This window comes from Octopus bimaculoides, chromosome 1 (assembly GCF_001194135.2).
Source record: "Octopus bimaculoides isolate UCB-OBI-ISO-001 chromosome 1, ASM119413v2, whole genome shotgun sequence".
Taxonomy (NCBI): domain Eukaryota; kingdom Metazoa; phylum Mollusca; class Cephalopoda; order Octopoda; family Octopodidae; genus Octopus; species Octopus bimaculoides.
The window spans coordinates 156,758,508-156,771,622 of record NC_068981.1 but is presented as its reverse complement, the minus strand read 5'-3'; the positions used below and the strand labels follow the sequence as shown (position 1 = coordinate 156,771,622).

Below are 13,115 nucleotides of genomic sequence, written 5' to 3'. Positions count from 1 at the left end.
ATATAATATATACTCGTCAGTACCGAATAATCTTACGAAATCAGCAATAAAACTAACTTGTAAATTTGACTAAACATATGTTGACTGCTGATCGGCTGGCAAGCAGTGAAAAATCTGCTCCGCTCTACCTTTCTCTCTCATTAGCTCTCCAGTCGTTTGTTTCATCTATCTCTTTGACCAGGGGTTGTGGAACTTTTTTAATCAATTACCCCATAATATATTTATTTGTGCCGACGTTACCCCCTTGATTTGAAAGGAAGAAAATCATAGATTCTTTGAATTCAAAAGGTTTATTGAATCTGTTTATATGGAGAATACAATTATAAATATAAAAGGTATAAAACAAATGCAATAAAATGAATTAATATCTTCATTATGAAACAAAAGGATTTTTCTAGAAACTTTTTCACTTCAGGTTTTGGAGAAATGATGTTGTTTCATTTTTGTTATAATTACATCAAAATTGGGGCATTTTCATACGAGAGCAATTTGGATCCAGTCTTTGGGGGTCCACTCGATTACTCTGTTTTGTTTTTATGTTGCACAAGTAGGTTTTTGCAAAAGGCAGCAACTTTTTGACTGCCTCGTCATGTCAGAAGAAAAATTCTGTTGTAACAAGGAACACGTTTCTTTTTACTTAATTTTACTTATGTCTAATGAGTCCTCATTACCCACAAGAATTTCATTTTTACTCCATTTAGGCTAATTTACCCCGGTTCGCCGACCCCTGTCTTTGACGCTCCCTTTACGAAGAGAAGAGTAGAACACTCTTCTTTACAATGACTGCTTTGCTCAGCCTTTCTCTTTCTTGACCGCTCCAAAAAAAGAACAGGAAAACAATTAATTCACTGCTCTGCCTTCTTTTCTCACTCATCAAACATACACGTGTCGGTTATTTAGAATTAAATGTCGGTTATTTACAATTCATACTAAGAAATGAAAGAATGGGAAATACAAAAACAAAACAAAGCAAAAGAAAAAAAACACATTACGTGCACAACGAAGATAATGAAAATTATCGATAATTAATTTTATATTACACAAAACTATTTATCCTGGAAAAATAGTAATACATGCAGTGCATGCGTTGCACACACACACACACACACACACACACACACACACAATATATATACATCTTTCGATGAGAGATTTTCAAGGCCAACTTTTAGCGTATATACATATGTATGTATGTATGTATGTGTTGTTTTCTCTAGTTGATTACAGTTTTATAGTATATTATGACTCGTTACCTGCTCGGTGGCAAGGTTTTATATTAAATGTACACAAAAAATTATTAAAATAATTGTTTGTGCAACCAGAAACGTATTTATTGCTGCTCCTTGCTTCTAGAACGTTTTAGACCAGTGGTTCCCTAAGTGTGCGTTATTGCCTCCCTGGGGGCGGTGGAAAGTTTCAAGGGGACAATGTTAGGGCGGCAAGCTGGCAGAATCGTTAGCACGTCGGGCGAAATGCCTAGCGGTATTTCGTCTGCGTTACGTTCTGAGTTCAAATTCCGCCGAGGTCAACTTTGCCTTTCATCCTTTCGGGGTCGATTAAATAAATACCAGTTACGCACTGGGGGTCGATGTAATCGACTTAATCCCTTTGTCTGTCCTTGTTTGTGCTTTCTATGTTTATCCCCTTGTGGGCAATAAAGAAAGAAATATTAGGGTAGCGATTCATGTAACAATTGGGGCGATAATGGGGTGGCGATTCATGTAAAAACAACAAAATAATTGTTTCATTACTCTTTTACCCTTTTACTTGTTTCAGTCATTTGACTGCGGCCATGCTGGAGCACCGCCTTTAGTCGAGCAAATCGACGCCAGGACTTATTCTTTGTAAGCCTAGTACTTATTCTATCGATCTCTTTTGCCGAACCGCTAAGTTACGGGGACGCAAACACACCACCATCGGTTGTCAAGCGATATTGGGGGGGGGACAAACACAGACATACACACACACATAATTACATACGTACATACATACATACATACATATATATATATATATATATATACATATATACGACAGGCTTCTTTCAGTTTCCGTCTACCAAATCCACTCACAAGGCTTTGGTCGGCCCGAGGCTATAGTAGAAGACACTTGCCCAAGGTGCCACGCAGTGGGAATGAACCCAGAACCATGTGGTTGGTAAGCAAGCTACTTACCACAGAGCCTTGTAAAATACAGTTGCTTTGAATTTGCTTCAGAAAGAGGTCTATGTTTGTGATGGTTAGTTGTGGTGGGGCGCTAGGAATGTAGTCTGGGTGTCAAGGGGGAGGCAGCCCGAAAATGTTTGAGAACCACTGTTTTAGACCACCTTGATCCCCTCATCAACCCCCAGACATGTACAAGAAAATAAATAGATAGACCCTCAGGGGTCGATATCGACCACTTTGGAGACCCCTGCTCAAGAAAAACAGACAAACTGTATTTTCCTTAATAACATGTCAATGCAGGTTAATTACTGCGAATTGTTGACTCGTTGAACTTCAACCCATCTCAGTGGGAGTCCATCGCAATGAATGCTAATTGTTTGCTTATCTTATGTCGAAGCAAAGTTAACTTTAATAATAAATCAAGACCTTTTACTCCCGAGCTGTACAGAGAATCTTTTCCCACTCTAGACATCAGAAAAACAGTAAAGCTATAAATGATCCGTTGGAAACCTATAATACCAAAGTAAATAAATGCAAGGGAAGTAATTCAAATCTTGGGTGTCAAGTAGTTTCCCTTTATGCTATTTTAATAATCGTTAAGAAATTATACTGATTTCTTCAAACAAACTATCAAGCAAACAAACAAACAAACAAACCAATAAATAAATAAATAAAGGTCTAATGTAAGTGGATAAAGACAGAAATTATTCTTTAAACTTAAATTTGGATTATTCATTTGCTCAGATATTCGTTGGTTTAAGTAGAAATCGATAACTAAGGTATTATATGACATTGTGTAACTTCTGCAGAATAAGCTTAGAATGACCGGATTATCTTAAGACTTCATCATTAGTGAGTTAAGCCAGCGGAATACTTAATAAGTACACAACATATTTTATCTTTCTCCTTTTACTTGTTTCAATCATTTGACTGCGACCATGCTGGAGCACTGACTTGAAGGGTTTTAATCGAAAAAATCGACCCCAGAACTTATTTTTTAAGGCCCAGCACTTATTCTATGGGTGTTTGGCTGAACCCCTAAGCTACGGCGACAGAAACACACCAACACCTGTTGACCTGTTGTCAAGCAGTGGTAGGACACACACACACACACACACACACACACACACACACACACACATAACAGGCTTCTTTCAGTTTCCGTCTACCAAATCCACTCCCAAGGCTTTAGTCGGTCCGAGATTATAGCAGAAGACACTTGCCCAAGGTACCACGCAGTGAGACTGAACCCAGAACCATGTCCCTGGGAAGCAAACTTCTTACACACAGCCACACCTGCGCCAATATTTTTAGTTTATTAAAGGATGAACCGAATACTAGACTAAATAGATTATATTTTCGTCTTTTTGAGTTCAAATTCCACCATTCAAGCTAACATAGGTTCGCTGGTAATGTATAGCAAATCAATTGTTTCCTTGACGTTACACTTTGTATAGAATTCAGTTTTTATATGAAGCACCTATGATTGATCGCTTGACAGGCTCGTTAGAACGTTAGATAAAACACTTTATAGTATCGAGTTACGGTTAACTCTGCTTTTCCCCATCTGCGATCCATGTACTGGAATCAATACAATCAGCTATAGCTATTCCTCAAAATGTGTGTGCTTGTGTCAATGCTAAAAGTCCATATTTTATATCTAAAATTACAAGAAAAACCACAAAGTCATCAACGAATTCCTTGAAAAAGATTTCGTAGAAGCTGAGTACTTTCATTACGTTCTGAATTCAAACCCTAATGAGTCGATTTCATTTCATTGGGTTGAAGAAATCAACACATTAGCCCTAAACATCATGCCGGGTTGCAGAACACCAATGACTAGCACAGAGGAACAAAAGCACGACTCTCCGACCGAGACCACCTTGCACACCGCTGTTTTGGCCAACTCTAAAATCGATAGACACATAGATGCTAGAAATAGCTGCTAAATCACCTTAACATTACACCTAACGTTTTAAAAATTACAAAAGACGGATGGTTATGTTTGAATTTCTTTTGACAAACCAAAAGAAATAGCTCTACAATGGCAGATTATGATTCTGTAGGCTTGTTTAATTGACGTTAACTTGGAACTCAACAACAATACCAGATATACAAGAACAATGTCCAATAGGCAACATTCCAGGACGGCCATACAACACCTCATTCATTAAATGACTACGTGCCAGAGTGCACAATATAAATTTCCACTGAGTGGAGCCTTGTTAGCAGAACTGTGGCTCAAACCCAGCTAATCTACTGATGATCTACAAGCCATCCAGTGTCGCTCTTCGTGGTTGCTCAAGCTCTTAGAAATAGCAACTAAAGTTTCTTAAATCATACCCTACTGTCTTTAAACATAATATCCTGGGTATGACTATAAACTACATCCAGTGATGGAACCCCTGGGGCCCTGGTTTCAGGATTGGAGAAGTGTGGAACCCTCTCTTAGCTACTATTGTTCCCAGGTCTACTCTGGCCCGGAGTGGTAGCACCTGTAAGGGTCCCAGCTATGGGTTAACTAACAAACCCCACTGTGACTGGGGGAGGGGTCGGTAGAATGCAGTGGCCGTATTCCCTAAAAAAGACGGCAAGAAAAAGACAAGGGCGTAGGAGAAGGTTAACACCAAATCTCACCCTAGTACTAGGGTCATGGAATGTGCGTGGGTGTAGTACAAGCGAGGTAAAGAAGAGAGAGATAGGGAGTGTGATGATGAGGAGAAGGATGGAGTGCTGGCATTGAGTGAGACTAAGATGAAAGGTAAGGGAGAGTATCAGCTTGGGAATGTGACTGGACGAGTGTCAGGAGTAGGAGGGGGAGGGAGTGGAATTGCTGGTGAGTGAGCGTGTGAAAAAGAGTATGGTGGAGTGGAGAGAAGTGTCTTAAAGATTAAGGTGGGTTAAGGTGTGATGGGGGAGAAGAGATGTGGGTGTTTTTTAGTACATGTGGTCCAGAGAGTGAAAGGAGTGAGGAAGAAGTAGAGGAGTTCCGGAGGGAATTGATAGAGTGTGTGGATAGTGTGGGGGGAAAAGTGGTTATGCGGATGGACAGGATGAGGAATGAGGAGGTGCGAAGACGAGCAGGAATGAGAGAAAAACTAACAACCAAATTGGATAGACGAATGTTGAGGTGGTTTGGCCACATGGAGAGGAAGGATGAGGAGCGGATGGTAAGGAGGGTGATGAAGGCTGATGTAGGCAGCAGAACCAGAGGTAGACCTCGGTTTGTGTGGATGGATGGATGGATGGATATGGATGGGGTGAGGAAAGCTTTGATGGTTAGAGGAATGGGAGAAGCAAGAGAGTTTATAAATGATAGGAAAGCCTGGAGAGTGTTTGTGGACGGTTGAGTGAGTTTTGATGTTGCTCAAAGGGGTACAGAACCAGAATGATGCGGCGGGGGTAAACCAGCGTATGCTGTAAAGGCCCGCTGCTGATATTGGGGGTTGCGTTCAATGCCTTGATCCGAGCATAGAACGCAGCTCGCCCCTTTGAGCTGGGAAATGAATGGAATGCCTAATGTGTATCTTGAATGGAATGCCTAATGTGTATCTTCCTAGAAAAATGGTGAATAGACCTGGGTATATATAATTAATGGTTTTAGATGTCCCTAAATATACGGGATGATCAATGTTGGAATTAAACTTTAGCATAAAACAATGTCTTTGTTCAATCAGGGCCGACTTAAGGATCAAACAATAGCAGCAGCAGCAGCGGTAGCAGGCAATCCCATGTGAATGACGTAGACTGTCGCTTTTGTGTTACTGGTAATATTGTATTAAATAATGTATCATGTGTTGTAGGTGTTGGATTTTCCTTCAATGATGGTGTTTTGTGATCGTGTTCAGGTTTTGGTGGAGTTGGTTGTGTTTTGTTAACGTTTTTTACGTAAATGCTGTTGTAGTAATTGTTTGGTCCTGACCGAATACACCAGTGACAAAAAACATCCCAGTTCAGCGGTCATTCCATCATTTATCCAGGCATTGTGCGTCTAAGACTATATTATCCAGTATGTCCTTTTTAAAGATGGTATGATCTGAGTTAAGGGTAATGTGGTTGATTTGTCCTGAAGATCAAGTCTCTAACAAGCGGCTGTCTCATTGGCTTGTGCTGTTGATGGAGTTATATGCTTTCATTCTCAGAGATGATAGATAGTATAATGCAGATAACCAAGGCTCTGCAGCATGTCAGACATATATAGTCTGTTCGGCTGGGCGGAAATGACGTGGCTCTTGCTTTGCGCAGCTCTCTCTTATACTGAGAGATAATAGCTTTGCACTACTTAAAAGGAGTTGATGATACGACAGGCAACACGTTGAACGATCTTATGTAAAGGTTTCTGAGATACCAAAACCTTTAGAGAGGTATTCAGGCTATCAAACCAAAAACACACACACACACACACACACACACACACACACACACACACACACACACACACACACACTCACGACAACAAAATACAACAGGAATAAAATTATGTAAAATTTATTGGTACTTTTTATTTAATATACAATTTGATTTGAAGGAAGAATTCTAATCAGAACTCTGGGCAGAGCAATCAATTTCATATGTTTTCACTGTACTTTCACCTGTAAAGAGAAGATATTAAAAAAGTTGATTGTGAATAGAAAAGGAAGTGAAGGAAACAAAGATGGAAAGAAGAGAAGAGATAAAAAGTAGAATTTAAAAAGAAAAAGATGATGATTATCTGAAGGTGCTAGTCAAATGTTATTTTGTGGTTGACTGATTTATTGATTGCTTGATTAGTCGAGGTAGATGTTTATGCTTCAGATGGATTTATGGGATTTATATAACTGTGGAAACAAGTTAAGTTATACCATGTATTCTGTTAGTACGACTCTCTCGTAATATTATTCTTAATTCTCCCCAAATGATCTTCACTTTTCTTGCACCCTGTGTCGTTAAAATATGCAGAAAATGTTCGAGAAAGACAATCGTTTGACTACCCTTTCAGATCAGGAACTGATTTTCTGACGAATCAAAGAAAGTCAATGACATGAATTGTGATAAATTCAGACGCCATAAAATAATTGAAAAAATTCTATTCCATTCTCGGCTATAACTTATTTCACTTCACTTTCATGATTAATGACACACATTCTCAAATATCATCCACAATATTATTGACTATATTATTGACTATATTTGTTTTTTAAAAAAAGGCGTATTTACTTGGATCATAGAAAAGACTTGTTGTGACAGCTTGAGCTACTTTGCGATTTTCAACTTCAAACCACTTTTCAGCTTCCACCTTGAAACAGTATTTCTCTCGAGGCACCTATACAACATAAAAAGAAAAATATATTGAAGTATTACAGGTTAAGAAAGTTTGTCTTTCGATGATATTTCTCCAGACTGAATTCAGCTTTTAGAAAGAGATGTTAGAAGTATTAAAAGTGATAATTACTAAAGATTATACCTATTGCTTTCATCTAGGGACCAAATAAATTTGTTTTTTGTAACGGTCAGCTTTTGATTTTATTTTTACATGCCTACATGTTTAATATATCTTGTATTACTTATCAAAATATCTCTATGTATCCCGATTTCATCACTGGTCATGCTTATGTAAACAAATTACGACACAAAAGACTATCAACGGTTCATTGACCCACATAGACAGTAAATTTGATCAAAGATAAACAGCGCATGACCTTGCAGGTGGGGCCCAGTTAGAATTTTCTTCAGGTCGAGTAGCCCATCCCACTCAAAAGGTCCCTGAATAAGGTTAGTTTAAGGATGTTGAGCAAAACACCCATGTTTCCAAAGGTGAATTATTCAAACCCCAAAGAATTCCTCTCAACACATGGCTATGATGCTCCCCCACTATTTCTGCTCATGATCAGAGATGCACATAACATCAGCCACCAAGGGACATGCTCAACTGGTTAAGGTCAAACAACTGACAAGCAAATCTGTGGTATTAAGCAGAATATTTGTTGTAGCCCATCTTTTATATCAAGACAAAACAATGTACATAATAACACTTCCAATCAATTAAGATCAGAAGCCATGAGAGCCACTGCCTGGTACTGCATCCGGGCATTTATTATTATTATTATTATTATTATTATTATTATTCAGTATTCTTATTTTTATCACGTGCTTTTACTGCACTATCGAGCGCAGCTCTGTGTGTCTTGGGCATGTGCTGTGGTTTGTTGTGATGCTCTTATTGTTACGGTATTGAAAGTATTTTGCGTAGGATGTGTGCGGTGCCTAGTAGTCCTATTTTCTGCATGTTATATATACTTGTTAGTCCTGCTGTTTTTGTTATGTATTTGTCTGAATATTTTTTACCTAATGCGCCTATTATGATAGGAATTGTTTCTGTCTTTAGATTCCACAGTCGAGTTACCTCTATTTCCAGGTCTTTGCATTTTGAAAGTTTCTCCATTTCTTTTAGAGAAACGTTTTCATCTGTTGGTATTGATACATTGATTAGAAAGCATTTTCTTTCTTGCTGATCTCTGATAACTATATCCGGCCTGTAGTAATGTTTCCAGCTGTTTATCATTTGTAGCGTACAGTTTTAGGTCATCCATATATAAAAGGTGGATGATTGTTTTGCCGTAACAGTTGTATCTGCATCCAGTTCTGTAGTACTAAATATTTTCAACTGGTTGTTGTTATACAAAACGTAAAGCAATGCACGAAAATATCAAGAAAACAGTACATTTATGCAATTTTGATCCAAAGTCTTGCATTTTAAATTTTGCCGAGGTCGATTGTGCTTGTCAAGCCATCCATAGAATGAGCAGTATTAATAGTTAAAGAAGAAAACGAAGTCACTTCTATCTTTCTCTCTGGGGGACGGTAAACTTATCTACTATATTGGTACGTTTAGACATACAGAAAAGACATGACAAAACAATATCAATGGTATCCGACACTTCGCGCCTTAACTATGAACTTAACTCTGCAAACCAATTAAATAAGCAGCACGCCTTTTTACAGTATGGGACCAGGCCCTTTGATCACGAATACAAATAACACTTACTTCTTCAAGATAGATATTAACTTTCGAGTCATCTAATTCAATGCGTTTCACAAATGTTAAAAGCAGATATTTTCCAGTATCAATAACATAACCCGTGGGCAACTGAATTTCGATCAAGCCCATTCCTGATGTTTCATTCGCCAACCAACTAGAAATAGAGAGAAATGAAAGATAATGAATCTAAGGTTATTCTTTATGGTGAGTAATGATGGAACAATATTATTTAAACTTGTTTACCGAAGATATTTTTTTTTATTTCAAATGTTAATTTCCAGAAAAGATTATAAATGTAGTGATGATAATGTTATCTAATTAATAAAAAACCGTTATAGATACGTTATAAATACATGTTTAATTTAGGCATTTATACGAGAGGTGTCTGAAAAGTTTTGAGCCTGCTATATAGTTGAAACAATTTTTTCTGGTAAGTACAGTCTTTTCGGAGTATTCTTGCTCATTTTCATGATTCCGATATTTTAATTTTTTTTGTTGCAGATTTCTGAATAAACAAGCTTCGAATTTACAAGGAAAATGGAGAAAACTGAGTATCGTGCTATCAAAATGTACCTTCATTTGAAAGGCATGACTCCATCAGAAATCCATGAAGATATGGTGAGAACCTTAACAGACAATGCTTCTTCATATGCAACAGTCAAACGCTGGGTAAATGAATTCAAGCGTGGCAGGGAGATTGTGGAAGATGATCCAAGACCAGGGAGACCTCCAACTGCAGCCACCAAGGACAACCTTGACCTTGCTCTTGGTATGATAATGCAAGATCGCCGAATATCATGTCGTCAGATCGCCGAGAGACTGGGCATCTCAACTGAAAGTGCAGACAACATTGTGACAAAAGAACTTGGGTTCTCAAAGGTTTCTGCATGGTGGGTCCCTCGCCTTTTGACTTCTTAACAGAAACGCACCAGGTGCACTTTGTCCACGAGCAATCTGGTTCTGTTTAAAGCTGATGAAGAGAATTTTCTTGCTTGTTTCATTACTATGGACGAAAGTTGGGTCCATCACTACCAGCCTGAAACCAAAGAACAATCAAAGCAGTGGACGCACACATCTTCTCCTACCCCAAAGAAGGCCAGGGTCATTCCTTTAGCTGGCAAAGTCATGGCGTCAGTTTTTGGGGATTCTCAAGGTGTCTTGCTGATCGATTACTTTGAAAAGGGTCACACCGTGACAGGGCTGTATTATTCTCAGCTACTGAAGCGCCTCCGAGAAGCAATCAAAGAAAAAAGGCCGGGAATGCTCACCAGAGGAGTCTTTTTTCATTACGACAATGCTCCAGCCCACACCTCAGTGGTTGCTATGGCAACAATTCGTGATTATGGATACGAACTTGTTCCTCATCCGCCTTATTCGCCAGACTTAGCCCCCTCTGACTTTCATCTATTTCCAAAAATGAAAAAAAACTGGCTGGTCGCCATTTTGCCAGTGACAATGACGTCATAGACGCTGTAGGAAGTTTCTTGGAGTCCCAAACAAAAGGAGTTCTTCTACGCAGGGATAATGCGCTTCAGCACCGCTGGAGAAACTGTTCAGCCATCGAGGGGGACTATGTTGAAAAATAAATCATCAGAAGTCTTGTACTATGTTTTGTTGTTTTGAGGCTCAAGACTTTTCAGACACCCCTCGTATATTATCAAAAGGAAAGATATTTAAGAAAAAATGCTGTCCCTGAGAAACAGTTTGTTCACAGATTTATAATTAAAGTTTAAATTTAAAAAATATCACATACGTGCTGCATATTTGTAAACTGAATTTCTGGCTACTTGTACAATTAGCTTCAACTGTAGATACAATATTAGATTTCGATTCTTCCTCTTTCAGAACATTATACTGCCATGAAGTCTGTAATAAAAATCATAATTGATGTTTCTGCTATATTCAACTGAATAAAAAGGCTCTGTAAAGGTGGTGGAAATGCAGAAACACAATTCGTGTTAGACTAAATACTTCATGCTATTTAGTTGTCTGAAATGATTTTGAATTTTCAAGGCTTAACTTGTCATTCATCGGTTATGTTAAGTACCAAGTATGTACAGAGTCAGATTCAATCGACTATATCGTGTATCTTTATAATATATGCTGCCTTATGTTAGAAAGTAATATTAAGCGAGGGCTCGTGGTTGAATACCAAGCAAAATACCAAATGATGTTTAGTTTCCTATTTTTACGCTCTCTACTGAATCTTAATGCAATGTCGATCGTAATGAAAAAAGGATTTGCTAAAGTAAATGTCACTATATTTTAATTGAACTCTAAACTGACCAACAAAGGTGTTCCTATGTATCGCTAGAACTGCCAGAAACAGTAGCCAAATCTATGTTCAATAGAAGAGAAGTATACACTGGATAATATAGTCCTAGATGCACTATGTTAACAAGAGGCAAGGTCAGGTGTAAGACGCCTTCGATCATATGGCATAGAGTTAAACAACTGCAGCAAATAAACATTCTAACTTATATTTCTAGTCTCTCTTACTGTTTACAAAGTGTGTGTTTGTGTGCACGCGCCTTGCTCTGATATATTCAGTTTAAAAAGTCAGTGTCTATATTTTCTAGTACTAGAGAATAAAGTTAAGTTCATATTGTTATGAGCACACGCAATTTCAGTCTCCAGCTAATTTTACTTTAACATTTTAGCGTTCAGATTACTCTTTCAAATGCTTATTTAATCACATTGTTTTGAATTACTCTTTACTCTTTTACTCTTTTACTTGTATCAGTCATTTGACTGCGGCCATGCTGGAGCACCACCTTTAGTCGAACAAATCGACCCCAGGACTTATTCTTTGTAAGCCTAATACTTATTCTATCGGTCACTGCTAAGTTACGGGGACGTAAACACATCAGCATCGGTTGTCAAGCGATGTTGGGGGGGGGGGGACAAGCAGAGACATACAAACATATACACACACATACATATACGACGGGCTTCTTTCAGTTTCCGTCTACCAAATCCACTCACAAGGCTTTGGTCGACCGAGGATATAGTAGAAGACACTTGCCCAAAATGCCACGTAGTGGGACTGAACCCGGGACCATGTGGTTGGTAAGCAAGCTACTTACCACACAGCCAATCATTTATTAGCAAGTAGCTTTGATAAGATTGCTTGTTTTTAGAATGACAATGTATGGTAGCTGTGAGAGGCAGCATGTGGGCCATTTTGAACATAAAACACGCAGAATATTTTGGTCTCATATAACCTGCTTAAATGCTTAAAGGTTAGATAAGCTGCTTCTGCACTTGATAATATATACGAACGTTACACTTCACATTTTCGTTAATCCCCTAAATAATTAAATTGTACGGTTAAGCAATGATTATAGAATTAGAAATCTTAAATGTTCAACACAATTTAAATTTCTATATATGAATTTTACATACACTTTACTAATGTCAATAATGCATTCAAGGCAAGCTTAGAATCTCCTTTCCCATCGATATAAATCATAAACTTTCTGCAGGGTAAAGCAAATAATCAATGTTTATTATTCAATCTCTAAACATATTATGCTGTATGTTTTCGTTCAGAGATCTTTAGTAAACCTATATTTGAACGAAAATATACGTTCAGTGTACTCTGAGGTATCTGTCACTTATTTCCAACTCGAAATACTTCGTTCATGATGTTATTTCTGTTTTCTATCATTAACTATCAGTAACTATCATGAAGTATCAGTAACTATCATTTCTAACTTCATAATAAATCATAACTGATTCAAAATACTTTGTGTACTTATACTTCCTTATATACAGATTCAAAATAAATAATAAAAGGAAATTATAATTTTTGCATGGAAATTTTAAACAAAAAATGAATATGTTAAGAGGTTAATGGACTTAAACATACTTGCACAAGAACAAAACCTTTTCCCTCTCCTTTAAACGTTATAGATGTGGTATCTGGTGGC

At 37.8% G+C, this 13,115-nt stretch overlaps 1 protein-coding gene across 1 annotated transcript in view; it reads right to left on the bottom strand.

Moving 5' to 3' along the window:
* Positions 1–6,637: 6,637 nt before the first annotated feature.
* The window catches only part of LOC106871417 (CD109 antigen), a 74,905-nt gene continuing 68,427 nt past the window's right edge, over positions 6,638–13,115 (bottom strand). The window contains exons 33-37 of the mRNA XM_052970604.1: positions 13,055–13,115; positions 10,937–11,049; positions 9,190–9,337; positions 7,362–7,467; positions 6,638–6,757 (exon numbers count right to left, since the gene is read on the bottom strand). Coding sequence (XP_052826564.1) covers positions 6,702–6,757; positions 7,362–7,467; positions 9,190–9,337; positions 10,937–11,049; positions 13,055–13,115 — 484 coding nt within the window. The 3' untranslated portion in view covers positions 6,638–6,701. The remainder of the gene's footprint in view (positions 6,758–7,361; positions 7,468–9,189; positions 9,338–10,936; positions 11,050–13,054) is intronic.